Here is an 11,856-nt window from a genome sequence, read left to right on the forward strand (position 1 = left end):
GAAAGAGAGTTTTAATAACGGGTTGGTTGGTAAGGTTTCGCATACTAGGTGAGAATTAGGTAGGTGCCAGCACAAGGGAAAAGGCAGTGACTTTTCAGGAGGACGTATGGATTTAGGTGTGTATTTTCTTTTATTCAACTGTATTTTGTTGTTTTTTTAAGTGTAGATGAGGTATATGTATGTTCAAAGTTTTTACCCGTAATTACATATTTGTATTCTAATTTTATTTTTAGGATGTTGGAGTTCGGTTCCCTGTTGAAAATACCTATGAATGCATCAATGATCTATATGAGGCTATTGATGGCATACACCAGGAAGACATACAATTTGGATGTGATACTTTGGGATTCAAATGGATTCAGAGGTACAATAATTTGTATTCATTTTATTTTTGTCAACTATAGTACAACCAACTAAAATAACACATACAGTCATAAGCTGTATTACAATCTGAAATGCGTAAAACTAATTAATGATGATTTTTTCACATATATCAGAATGTATGTTTGGCCTAACTAGCTTTGGTGGTGCTTCGTTATGACTTATCGCCTCGTCTTCTTGCTTCCGCATACCATAGTTCCAAAGAAGTGCACCATATCTCGTACGAAGTAAATTAACGTCAAAGTCTTCGATCGGAATACCAGCACCCCAGCTCAAATACTCCGCATACGCTACCACATACACCCCACAATCCCTGCAAATAAAAATGTATCATTTAAAAAAAAAATGATTACATGATATAAATTAAAAAAAGGTAAGTCAATACATACTTGCTCCCATGTCTTTGTTGTGGCAGATTATCAACACACACAACATCAAATGAATCTAACAGGGCTTTGTCGTTGTATGCTGGTTCTTGAGACCAATCGATGCCTTCCCTTTTTCTGTAAAAATCACTTATAGACAGGTATTGAGGTAGGATCTTAGCCATCTTATCTATTTCAATCTTAACAATTGTGTCATAGCCTGCTAATCGGTATGAGTCATATACCCTGATACATCTGTCCCTGAATGATACAACTGCCAAGACCCAATGATGTATGTCCTTCACGTTAACTGGGATCAATACATTGTCAACAGTATGCCACGGGACATTAGCGATCAACTTATAGCCTCTAAGGTACTCGCATATAACATCTTCTTCTTTAGCTACACTCGTGTCACCATTAGTTGCAACATACTTGTCAAAAGTTTCCCCAATCCATATTTTGAAAATACAGGCAACAGTGGTGTGTTTGTATGTACTTTTTCCATCATACTTGCCTTTCTTCCGTAAGTAGTAAAATATGACATCAATGTGCTGAAAAAATTGGATATAGATATCATTGAAAAATTATCTTCATATATGAGAATGTAGTAAATACAGTTTATACATGGGAATACAAATAGGGTATATCTTACCTCATCATTCCACATTTGTCCATTAAATGATAAAAGGTAGAACCAATTTTTTTTCGTGATAAGCTGAATTCCAAGATCCATGGAGATTGGCACTGTGGACTTATTCTTTTTGTAATGTTCTTCCTTCTCATTTCTTAAAGGAAATACAATATAAATATCATTAGTCATGAAATGATACATGAAAAGCAATTTAGAATAAAACTCAACGAACCTACCTCTGCTCATGCTTGGCAAGTAGCCCGTCACAAATCCATTTTGAATAATGATCAAAGACAGAAATATCATGTGGCCCCATGATGAAATCGGTCTCAAAGGGATGCCTTTTATCTAAGATCCTAGTCAACTCCGCTGAACTTCCAGCTGGAAAAATTATACAGTATAATAAAGTTATGTACGACCACAAACATAGAGTGACTGTGTAAAGACTAAATGGATTTAGATTGTAAAATAGCTTATTGTTGAGGATTTTCTTTTGGTTGGTTGTACTTTTGTTGACTGCATGTAATACTATAATTTTTAATCCAAGTATAATGTAATTGATGCTTTAGTATTAAGATTTATTAAGTTTAAGAAGAGATAATATTAGAAATCTCTCTTCACGTTTGAATTTATAGCAATAATCTCTTTTGTGATTTGCAGTATTATACCTATCTCATTTATTTCGAATTTTCTCATAATAAGTTTTAGTTTGCTATTTTTGAATAATAACATCTTTATAATATTTCAAAAATTCTCTTTTATAGCATTATTACTAAAAGTTTCACCAAATCTTAGCACGTTAAAAGTTCCATTTTTATATATATTTTTTTTCTTAATCAAAGATTATAAAATATGACTTCTGATCATTTCCCACTCCAAACACTTTTCCCAAGAATATTTTTTCGTGACCGAGTAGAATGAAGGTAATTAATAAAAGTTTGTTTGTACCAAGACATTTTTCTAACAAGACCAGATTGGTGGAAGGCAACGACATAGAATCTAGAGGTGACGATTCTGAAGAAGAAGTTAAAGAATGATATAGAGGATGATAAGGGAGTGAGTGAGGAGCTTGTACCTGTGAGGGTACCAGCCCTCAGGTAGGAGATGTGGATAGGAGAGTTGCACATGAGTTTAAGAAGATTTAAGAAACAACAATGTCTACTTTGGGCCATATCCAACAGGCTACTTCACGAGTTCTATCTACGACTAAAGGAACTTCTATTCCTCTTGAAATAGAGAATCAACATCAGCAGAATTACCATCACAATGAAGACTGAGCTGCAAACACAAAAATTTATCTCACAACTTCGGGCTTAATGCATGAAGGGCAATGCACAATTTTATGCTCGGGGAGAAACATATTCATTTGTCTCACTGTGATGTATTTATGTTGTTTTGTTTTATTCATACTTTTTTTATTTTATTTGTTTCTTATCATATTTTTTGTTTTATTGTACTTTTGTTATCTCGTGATGTTTAGGTTGTTATCGTTATTTTATTTTTATTTTTGTTGTTATTTAGTTTTTTGCAACCGTATGTACTCGAAAGCATTACGAAATGCAGGGAGCTAGTAGTGAAATTGTTATACTTGCCCATTTTTGTGTCAATTTTGTTTTGTATTTTAGTAACTTAGTGGATAAAAGAAGAAACCCAAAAAGAATTTTCTTTTCATTGTTTAGGAATATATATGATTCCCTTGATTTCTTCAGGTTACAGTTCTTTCTAAGAGAATGTTTCTGTTTTCGAATAGGGTGTTTCTAATATAACTTCTTCTACAACTAGTAGTTTGAGCATCTTTTGTGAATTTGTGACCTAGAGAGCTTATCAAGACACTCAAACCCACTGAGACTTAATTGGTTGTTTAATTTTAAAGGTTCAGGTAGTTGACTGAGTTTTGTACGGTTTGTGAGTTGAATTCTTAGCTACACTTTGACTTACTTTAAATGTATATTTGAGCACTAGACCACAATTGTGAGAAATAGGCTTGTGTGATAGGTATCTTTAATTAGCAATGCAAAGGAGGTAGGACTGGGAATTTTAGACCATTATATATGATCGATTGTAACTAAGGTGTGATGCTTATGATAAGAAATGAGATAAGAGTGTGGAAGAAAAAGATGTGTGAAAACTGAACCCATACACAGAAAAAGGAAGAGAAAAGACGGGTGCAAAAAATGACCTGGAATGAAGAAAAGGAACGTGCTAAGTAATTGTGCAATTCAGTATCCTTATTGTTGTAAAGGTGTTCTCAGATGATTTGTTAAACTCAAGAAATTTAAATATTTAAGACCCTATTCTATCTTATGCATGTATTGAATATCCATTTGATGAAACTTCTAGTATGAAAAAAGTATATTTCTTACTTTTGTTGACTTTTGAGACCAATATAATCAAAGAGGAAGGTTAAAGTAAGGAAAATATGAATCTTGCTGCTTAGGTGCTATACTACATTGAGTTGATATATTACAAGTTGTGATCTGCATATACACACACTAGTGGCTGATTGGTCGAGATGGTTATTTGATTCTACTTGTGATTAATGCTTGTTCATTATGTCACTTGAACTGAAGCTTTTGAATGAGTGTTGAGGTAGATATAGATGTTTTTGACTTGGTAACTCGATCTAGTTAGGTAGTTTTGGTGATTCATGACTTGTGGGAATTAGTTGTTTTGCTTGAGGACAAGTAAATATTCATGTTTGGGAGCAATTGACATGCTTAGAATTCCTATAGTTTTTAGTGTCTAAGGTTACCTTAATCTGCTCGTCTTAGACTTCTTTTTATGTTGCAAGTATCTTTTATGTTGTTTATACGTGTTTTGGAGGCATAGAGCTGAAAAGAATAAAATCAATCAATGCGGATAAAAAATAAAGTTCATGCACAGTTGCCGGCCACAGGACCATGCGTGCGTCTAGAGCATGCAATACTCGCATGCATCACCCTCATTTTTGGTGAAGTCTGACTAGCCTAAGTGTTAAATTCACGTGTGCCACCATATGTTCGCAATCCACCAGACGGTATCCCCTGTGTGATACCAAATCAAATCAAGCGTTCAGAATACGCCGGCCCCAGAATCATTCATGTGTCCAGAGCAGGATGTGCTTATATGGATGATCCCCGATTTTGTAGTTGATGACTTGATGTCAACCCAAATTGACAAAAGTTCAAATCTTAGCCCTAACCTATATATGCTTGTTATATCACATTTTACCAAAACAGAGTTGTTAGAATAACATAATAACAAGCAGAGATAAATTTTATTGCATTCATTACTTTTTTAGGGTTAGATTTAATTTCATTTATTGTTCTTAAATAATTTCATATTTTCAAATAGATTTACATATCAACTTTATTTTGGAATAGCTCTTATCGATGGAGGACAATTACTTTTTGTTCACAGATTATTTCTTTAATAATTAAATAAAATTCTTTCTTATTCTCTTTAATTATGTCTTATTTAGTTCAGGTGCTTTAATTTTACCATGATTGTCGTTTAGATTCTATAATATAGGGAGTAATGAATTTAATGATGGATTAATTAATATAATTGTTCTTATGATGAATCTTGGATTTATTTTTCAATTAACTTATTGGTTGTGAATGAAATTGCCAAGAGATCATCACTATGGTTGAGTATGCTTGTATTCAAACTGTATCCACCCCTATCATGTACCTTACCATATTTAATAATAATTGTCAATAAATATAGCATAAGCTGACGATTAGTTGATATTAGATGATTTTAGTAAAAAATTTAAGCAAGTAACCTAATTTACATATTAATTTATATCCGCCATCTAAAGAATTTGTGGTGTGACTTGTCATAAACAATTACTTATCTTTAGTTTCATGTTACTAATGAATACTTATATTATAGACCATGAGTAAAATGTTTTCAATGGCCTGATTGTACAAATAGTTTTTGCTTAGTCAGTATACAAAATTTAAAATCTATTGAATTCTCCCATCGTGAAATAATTATGAAATGTCAATAATTAAGTAATAATATTTTGATTGTGAATCATAAACAAATATGAACACATGAACAAGTAATGGAGAATAATAGCATCGCCAAGGAGTGTTATAAAATGAAAAAGGATTCCTCCACCCATAATAATAGGTCTTGAGAATGGAGAAACCACGGGTAAGGAGCGCCCTCTCCTTTATCCTTTAATGTACGCTCAATCTGGATAATTGGACCAGTGAGTACCGATTCAAATAGATATTATAACATGTTCACTCTAGATGACAATATTTTTCCACAATACTTGGTTGCAGAAGAAACGAACAAATATGCAAAATTAAAATTAGAGGTTTGTCTCATTTATGTTATTTTAGTATGAATATTTAGAACAACAAGCTTTCTTAGAAGGTCTAAAGATTAGGTTTTATGGTTACCTTCGAGTTTCTTAGAAGGTCTTGGCATTAGTTCGGTAACTTGTTTATCATCTAGCACAACAGTTTCTTCCTTGACATCTTTTTCCTTGAAAGTTCGGGGTAAAATCCAGTTTAACTCATCATCAATAATGTCCCAGTTGATGTTCTTTAGTTTCTCAATCTATTCATCAGACAACACAACTCTTGAGGCACTGCCTTCCTTGATAACCTTCATACCCTCTTCTCCTGAAAAAGACATATTTCTGTACTTCAAATTAAAAGGAGTAGAAAGCAGGAAAATATAATAACAAATATTCCTTTTGTTTTTTTCTTGCAATTCTCTTATAAAATTGCATTATTTATACTTACAGGTAGACAATCAACTAGTAAGACCAAGTAGCTAGATCTGTATTTTTGGTAAGTTTATAACTTTTGCTTCTTGTTTCTGATTTATTTCCATAAATATTGTATAGACTATACATGGGTGGAAAATGTATTATTCATACATTAAAGACTTACCAAGTTAAATACTGGCCATATAGTAAATCAAATTCACCTAATTTGTGTGAAAAGTATAACACTCTTCTAAATATGAGATTGGAACTTTTGAATTCTAGAGATAAGTTTTATTTTATATATTTAAATATTTTATTGTCACACATTAGAATTGAAATGTACGAACCTGTTTGGGATGAGTTGAACCATACTTTTTACTAATAGATACTAAACAAATTAATCACTACGGAAAGCAAGACGACAACAAATAAGAAAGTGCTTTAATTGATAACAACATGAGAGAATTCGTTAGGACAACAGTCAATATTAATTGTCAATAATTATAACATAAGCTATTGATTATTCTCTAACATTCTGCACTCCTATTGATTATTCTGTAACATTCTGTACTCCAGAACTATAGCATAGAACCATGAAATAAAAATAGCGAAATTTGAATAAGTGTGGCAGGACAGAGGGAGCTCGCTGAGCGAGACCAAAGCTCGCTAGAGGCCTCTCTTAGCGAGGCAGGGTGTTGCAAATTGAATAAACGTAAAATTTTGACTAAGCATAGAAATGACAGTAGGAGCTCACTAGAGACCTCGCTCAGCAAGGTGTAGTGGTGCCAAGCGGAAGTGCGGAATGACGGGATGAGCTCGTTGAGTGGAACTCATAGCGAGGCATGAACTCGCTATAGAGAGCTCGCTGAGCGAGGCCTATAACGAGGTTACCCCTCGCTTTGGAGCTCGCTCAGTGAGCTAGACAGTCCCATCCTATAAATTTAACATTTAACTCAAAATTTCATTTATCAGACATTCCAACTTCGTAAAAATTCCTTGAAGGACAATTTTTCTCTCATCTCAACCCCCAAAAGAAGGTAAGAACATCTATACAATTCTTAATCAATCCTAGCACTAAAAACATGATTCTCAGAACGACTCGTTTGACCGGTATAGTCTTTTCGATAGTTTTGACCTTTCCCCGAGCTTGTATAGCTCATTTTTTACTCGAGAGGATCATTGACACACTTCCTGAGGTATTTGGATACAATTCGGGTGACTTTTTGGGAAATTTGGGCTTAAAATGAAAAAGATTTGACTCAAAGTTGACATTTGGGTAAACGAACCATTTTCGGGAATCCGTTGATTCCGAGAGGTCCGGATGGTCTTTTAGAACTTGTGCGTATATTCAGTTTGGTTCCCAATGCGCTCGGGTACATTTCGGGACTTGGGTAGGGAAGTTGATGTTGAGGTATCGGGGGTTGATTCGGTCGCTGATACCTCTGTGGGGAATTCCTAGGCCACGAGTGTCTTCGTAGCGTGTTTTTATGTATGTCTGCATATTTGGTACGTGAGAAAATGGCCTTGAGTGATAGTCGGGATTTTTGGTTGAGAGTGTGACTTTTGGGGAGTTTTTTTGGTTCTCGAGTACCGCCTAGCGCACTTATCTACATAATGGCACCGCTAACAATGGCCATACCGCAAAAATTAAGGTAGTGCATAGCCGACCAATCGTAGCGGTCTAACCAGCCGTCGAAGTCGGACCCGCCACAAGTCTCGTGTCGTAGGAGTGGGCATCGGGCAGATACATTCATTAAATGAGTATTAAAAGCCCTAAACCCCTCATTCTTTATTATTTCGACTTGTGTTATTGAAAGCATTTTAAGGCATTTCTTGGAGGGGGGGAATTCAGTGTGGTAAGTCCCTTCACTTTCCTTTCCATTCCATGATTTCATTATCACCTTAGGATTCCATTATCATGCTAGTCTCACTAAGAGTTAAAAGAATTAAAAGCGGGTTCAATGACTTCTTCTTTTTAGGCTTTGTAATCTTGATTTATTGATTGGGTTAGCTTTATTAAGCCTGGAAGTGATGATTAGAATCTATTATTGCATGATTTCTTCCTAATTAGTGGCTAAATTATAAAATTAGAAGTTAGGGTTTAGACCCAAATTTGGGGGTTTTGCCTAGAATCCGAATTTAAGTATTTTTTTTAGTTCTCCTAGCTTAGTATTGATGGGAATTGATCACCTAGAGCGTTAATTTCATATTGGAGCCTATAGCATCCAAATTCCATTCTTCCTAGGTCAAAAAACCCATTCCATCAGTTGAGATTTGGATTTTGAATAGAATTAAGGGTTAATTGATGTTTCTTTTTTATTCTAATTACATATTTCGACTATGATTAGACTTCCATTATAATGAGGCTCAAAGGAAATGAAGGACTAATGTGTGATTGTTGGAGATGTTGTTGTTCCGCCTTCCAAGTAGGTTATGAAGTTGAGTTGGATATTGCCTTAGGTTGGGCCTTGTTGTATTATTTGGGGCTAGCCACCCTGTTGTATTGTGACTTATCTTGTTCTATTTGTTGTAGGCTCATTGCCACGTAGAGATAGTAGATATTGGTGACTAGTGATATATCGTGATGATGATATGGTACCACCTTCTTTGTTCTTATTTTGAGACTAGGATTCTGATTCTACTATGGCTAATTCTGTAGCCATTTTATTAATATTGTTGGTACGCCCATGTGTGGTGCTGTTGAGATTGATTTGATTATTGGCATCGAACTCATACATTGCACGCATTCTCATCCTTCGTGATATATTGTTGATACACTGATGATATACAAGGAAATAACTGTTATGAGCTGGGCTCAATTGGATGAGAGTGACATGAGGAATGATGTCCGATGTTTATCCCAGAATTGAGGTAGGAGTGCTAGTAGCGATTGCCAAGGTCTTTGCCGGAATCGTGAGGATTGGTACATGGACTTCACAGGTCCCCCTGGGTTGTGCTGCCGAGATGTGATGTTCCATCATCGGAGTACATGAGTATCGGTGCGTATGCATTGCATCCATATTTCATACACTATTGCATTGCATTGTACCCTTGGCTTCCTGTTATATTCTTGTGATATAGTTGTGATATACGGATTCAGTTTGGATGTAATGAGACTTGGCACAGTTGGGTTTAGATGCTATAACATAAGTGATGACTTGTACTTGGTTACTGGCTCGCATTGACTTATACCTTGTTGATTTACCTGTTTAGCTTACCTTATTGTCTTGGTATATATTAGCTAATCTTAGTCGGCCTATAATACCGACCAGTACATGTTGTTTGTACTGACCTCCACTAGTTGCATTCTTTTATGAATGCAAAGTATCAGGTGGGATCGATGTCTACCCCTCTTGGCTGAGAGTTCGAGGCTGCTGATTCTAGTATGTTAGGGTGAGCATGTGGATGCTTCTTTACCCGAAGACTCTTCTTCTAGTATGTCTTACTTGCTATTCTGAGACATTATTTGAGACTATTGATGTATTAGTATTACTTCCACACTTATAGATTTTAGTTAGATGCTCTTGTATGACCAGACCAGATGTTGGAGTGGTTTTTGATTTACTTCTGCACTTATTATATATATTCATATGTCAAACTTACTTTACTTTATTTTCTTCCGCTATTTATACTGTGTTTGCGAATGTTGGGTTAAGAGTTCGCCTACGGAGGTGGGATAGGTAGATGCCCGCGCGACTTGTGAAATTAGGTCGTGACAAGTTGGTATCAGAGCCCTAGGTTACCCAATCTATAATATAAGAGCGTGTCTAGTAGAGTCACATGGATCGGTACTATGAGCTCCGTACTTATCTGCGAGAGGCTATACGAAATTTAGGAAACTTCGCTTTCTTTCCTTCTTTCGTGCTACTTTATTCCAATTGGTATCTAGAACAATCGAATTGGTGGCTGACTCTTATCTCTTCTCTAACAGATGGTGAGGACTCGAGCAACGATAGCCCGAGACCAGGTGCCGGTGCCCGCAGCTACGGCTGGCACAAGGGGCCAGCGACAGCTAAAGGACGCGATCGAGTTAGAAGCCACGGAGTTGCCCCAGCCAGGGGGCAGGGCCCCTGCAGTAGGGCAGCAGCGTGAGATATCTCCGTCTCCAGAGCCTGAGGTTCAGCAGTTTCGAGACCAGGCCACCAAGGATGATGTAGCACCAGCACGGGCACACATCTACGGCATTTCAGAGTAGATGATGCAGGATACTAAGGCTCGTGTTTTACATCACTTAGATGCCCAGGAGGCAGCCGATGGTGTTACTTCTCCGAGTGGAGGATCACAGACTAGAAGTGGGCCGCAGACCCCCGAGCAGAGGCAGACCCGTACACCACACCCTACAGTGATTGTAGCTTCGCTTATGGCTGCAGTGCCGGATCCGGGAGATGATCTTAAACCCGTGGCAGGCCCTGTTATGATCTTGAATGATCAGGACCTAGTTAGGAGGTATAGGAAGTTGGAGCCGCCGAGATTTGCTACCACTTCTAGAGAGGATGCTTATGAGTTTATATTAGACATGCATGAGTTGCTACACCAGATGGGCATTGTGGAAACCCACACGGTTGATTATGAGTCATACCAATTTCACAGAGACGTGAAAACCCGACGGAGGTACTACATTGCCGACCAGAGGGTTCTCCTCCACTTACTTGGACACAGTTTTATCGGGCCTTTCTTGAGAAGTATGTGCCCCCAGCTTTGAGAGAGGCATGTAGAGATGAGTTTCTCCACTTGCAGCAGAGGGGATTGTCCGTTGATGCTTATGTGACTTGCTATCTGTATTTGGGCAGCTATTCAGTATCCCTGATTACTACTGATCCCGACAGGATAAGACGAGTTGTTGGCGGGCTCTCTACGGCTCTTCAGATTCCATGCCTTAAGCATAAGGCCATTGGTGCTTCCTTTTGATTATTGTTGAGCATGCTTCTTTAGTCCAGGCTGCTAAGGCCTGCGCAAGTAGAGGGGTACTCCTAACTCCGCTCAGAAGAAGATTATTTCCTTCATTCAGCTGAAGAAATTAGTCAACTAGAGATGTTTAGCTTATCTGGCTTACATGCGTGACAAAGACTGTTACATCTCCACCCCATGAGTCCATTCCCATTGTGAGCGAGTTCGCGGAGATATTCCCGTCCGATCTGTCGGGTATACCACCCGATTTCTATTTCGCCATATCGGATGACACCTTCCAAGTTGAGAGAGCTTAAAGAGTAATTGTAGGATTTATTTAGGAAGGGGTTCATTAGATCGAGTGTCTCCCCTTAGGGTGCTCCTGTGTTGTTTATGAAGAAGAAAGATGGATCTATGAGGATGTGTATTGATTATCACCAGCTGAACAAGGTTACTATTCGGAACAAGTGTCCTATGCCTCGTATTGATGATTTATTTGACCAGCTTCAGGGTGCTTCAGTGTTCTCAAAGATTGACTTGCGTTCAGGCTACCACCAGCTGAGGATATTCCAAAGACAGCTTTTCGGACGAGATATGGACAGTATGAGTCAGATGTCATTTGGGCTTACTAATGCCCCGTCTGCATTCATGACTTTGATGAATGGAATCTTTAGGCCATTTCTTGACTCGTTTGTGATTGTGTTTATTGATGATATCATGGTGTATCCCAAGAATAGAGAGGAGCATGAGAGCCATCTTCGCACTATACTTTGGATATTGAAAAAGAATAGTTTGTTTGCTAAATTTTCAAAATACGAATTTAATGGTTGATCCTCAAAAGATTAAGGATGTGAGGGATTGGGCAAGGCCCACTACTG

General features: G+C 37.1%; 1 protein-coding gene across 1 annotated transcript; it reads right to left on the reverse strand.

Annotated features, from left to right (window-relative positions):
• Window positions 1–445: 445 nt before the first annotated feature.
• Window positions 446–6,015, reverse strand: LOC132031571 (uncharacterized). The gene is made up of 6 exons (XM_059421554.1): window positions 5,986–6,015; window positions 5,778–5,937; window positions 1,617–1,761; window positions 1,402–1,534; window positions 771–1,300; window positions 446–694 (listed from the first exon to the last, which is right to left on the reverse strand). Exons 1-6 carry the CDS (start codon window positions 6,013–6,015, stop codon window positions 466–468), a joined length of 1,227 nt encoding a protein of 408 aa, XP_059277537.1. The 3' UTR covers window positions 446–465.
• Between the last annotated feature and the right edge of the window lie 5,841 nt (window positions 6,016–11,856).

The sequence above is a fragment of the Lycium ferocissimum genome, chromosome 9, assembly GCF_029784015.1.
Source record: "Lycium ferocissimum isolate CSIRO_LF1 chromosome 9, AGI_CSIRO_Lferr_CH_V1, whole genome shotgun sequence".
In the NCBI taxonomy this organism is placed as follows: Eukaryota; Viridiplantae; Streptophyta; class Magnoliopsida; order Solanales; family Solanaceae; genus Lycium; species Lycium ferocissimum.

Excerpts from the sequence above, each read along its gene's own strand:
- LOC132031571 (XM_059421554.1), bottom strand. The coding sequence starts at position 6,015 with ATGTCTTTTTCAGGAGAAGAGGGTATGAAG. Across the intron at positions 1,535-1,616 it reads CTTGCCAAGCATGAGCAGAG|AAATGAGAAGGAAGAACATT; the intron begins GTAGGTTCGTTG and ends ATTTCCTTTAAG. Across the intron at positions 695-770 it reads CAACAAAGACATGGGAGCAA|GGATTGTGGGGTGTATGTGG; the intron begins GTATGTATTGAC and ends TTTTATTTGCAG.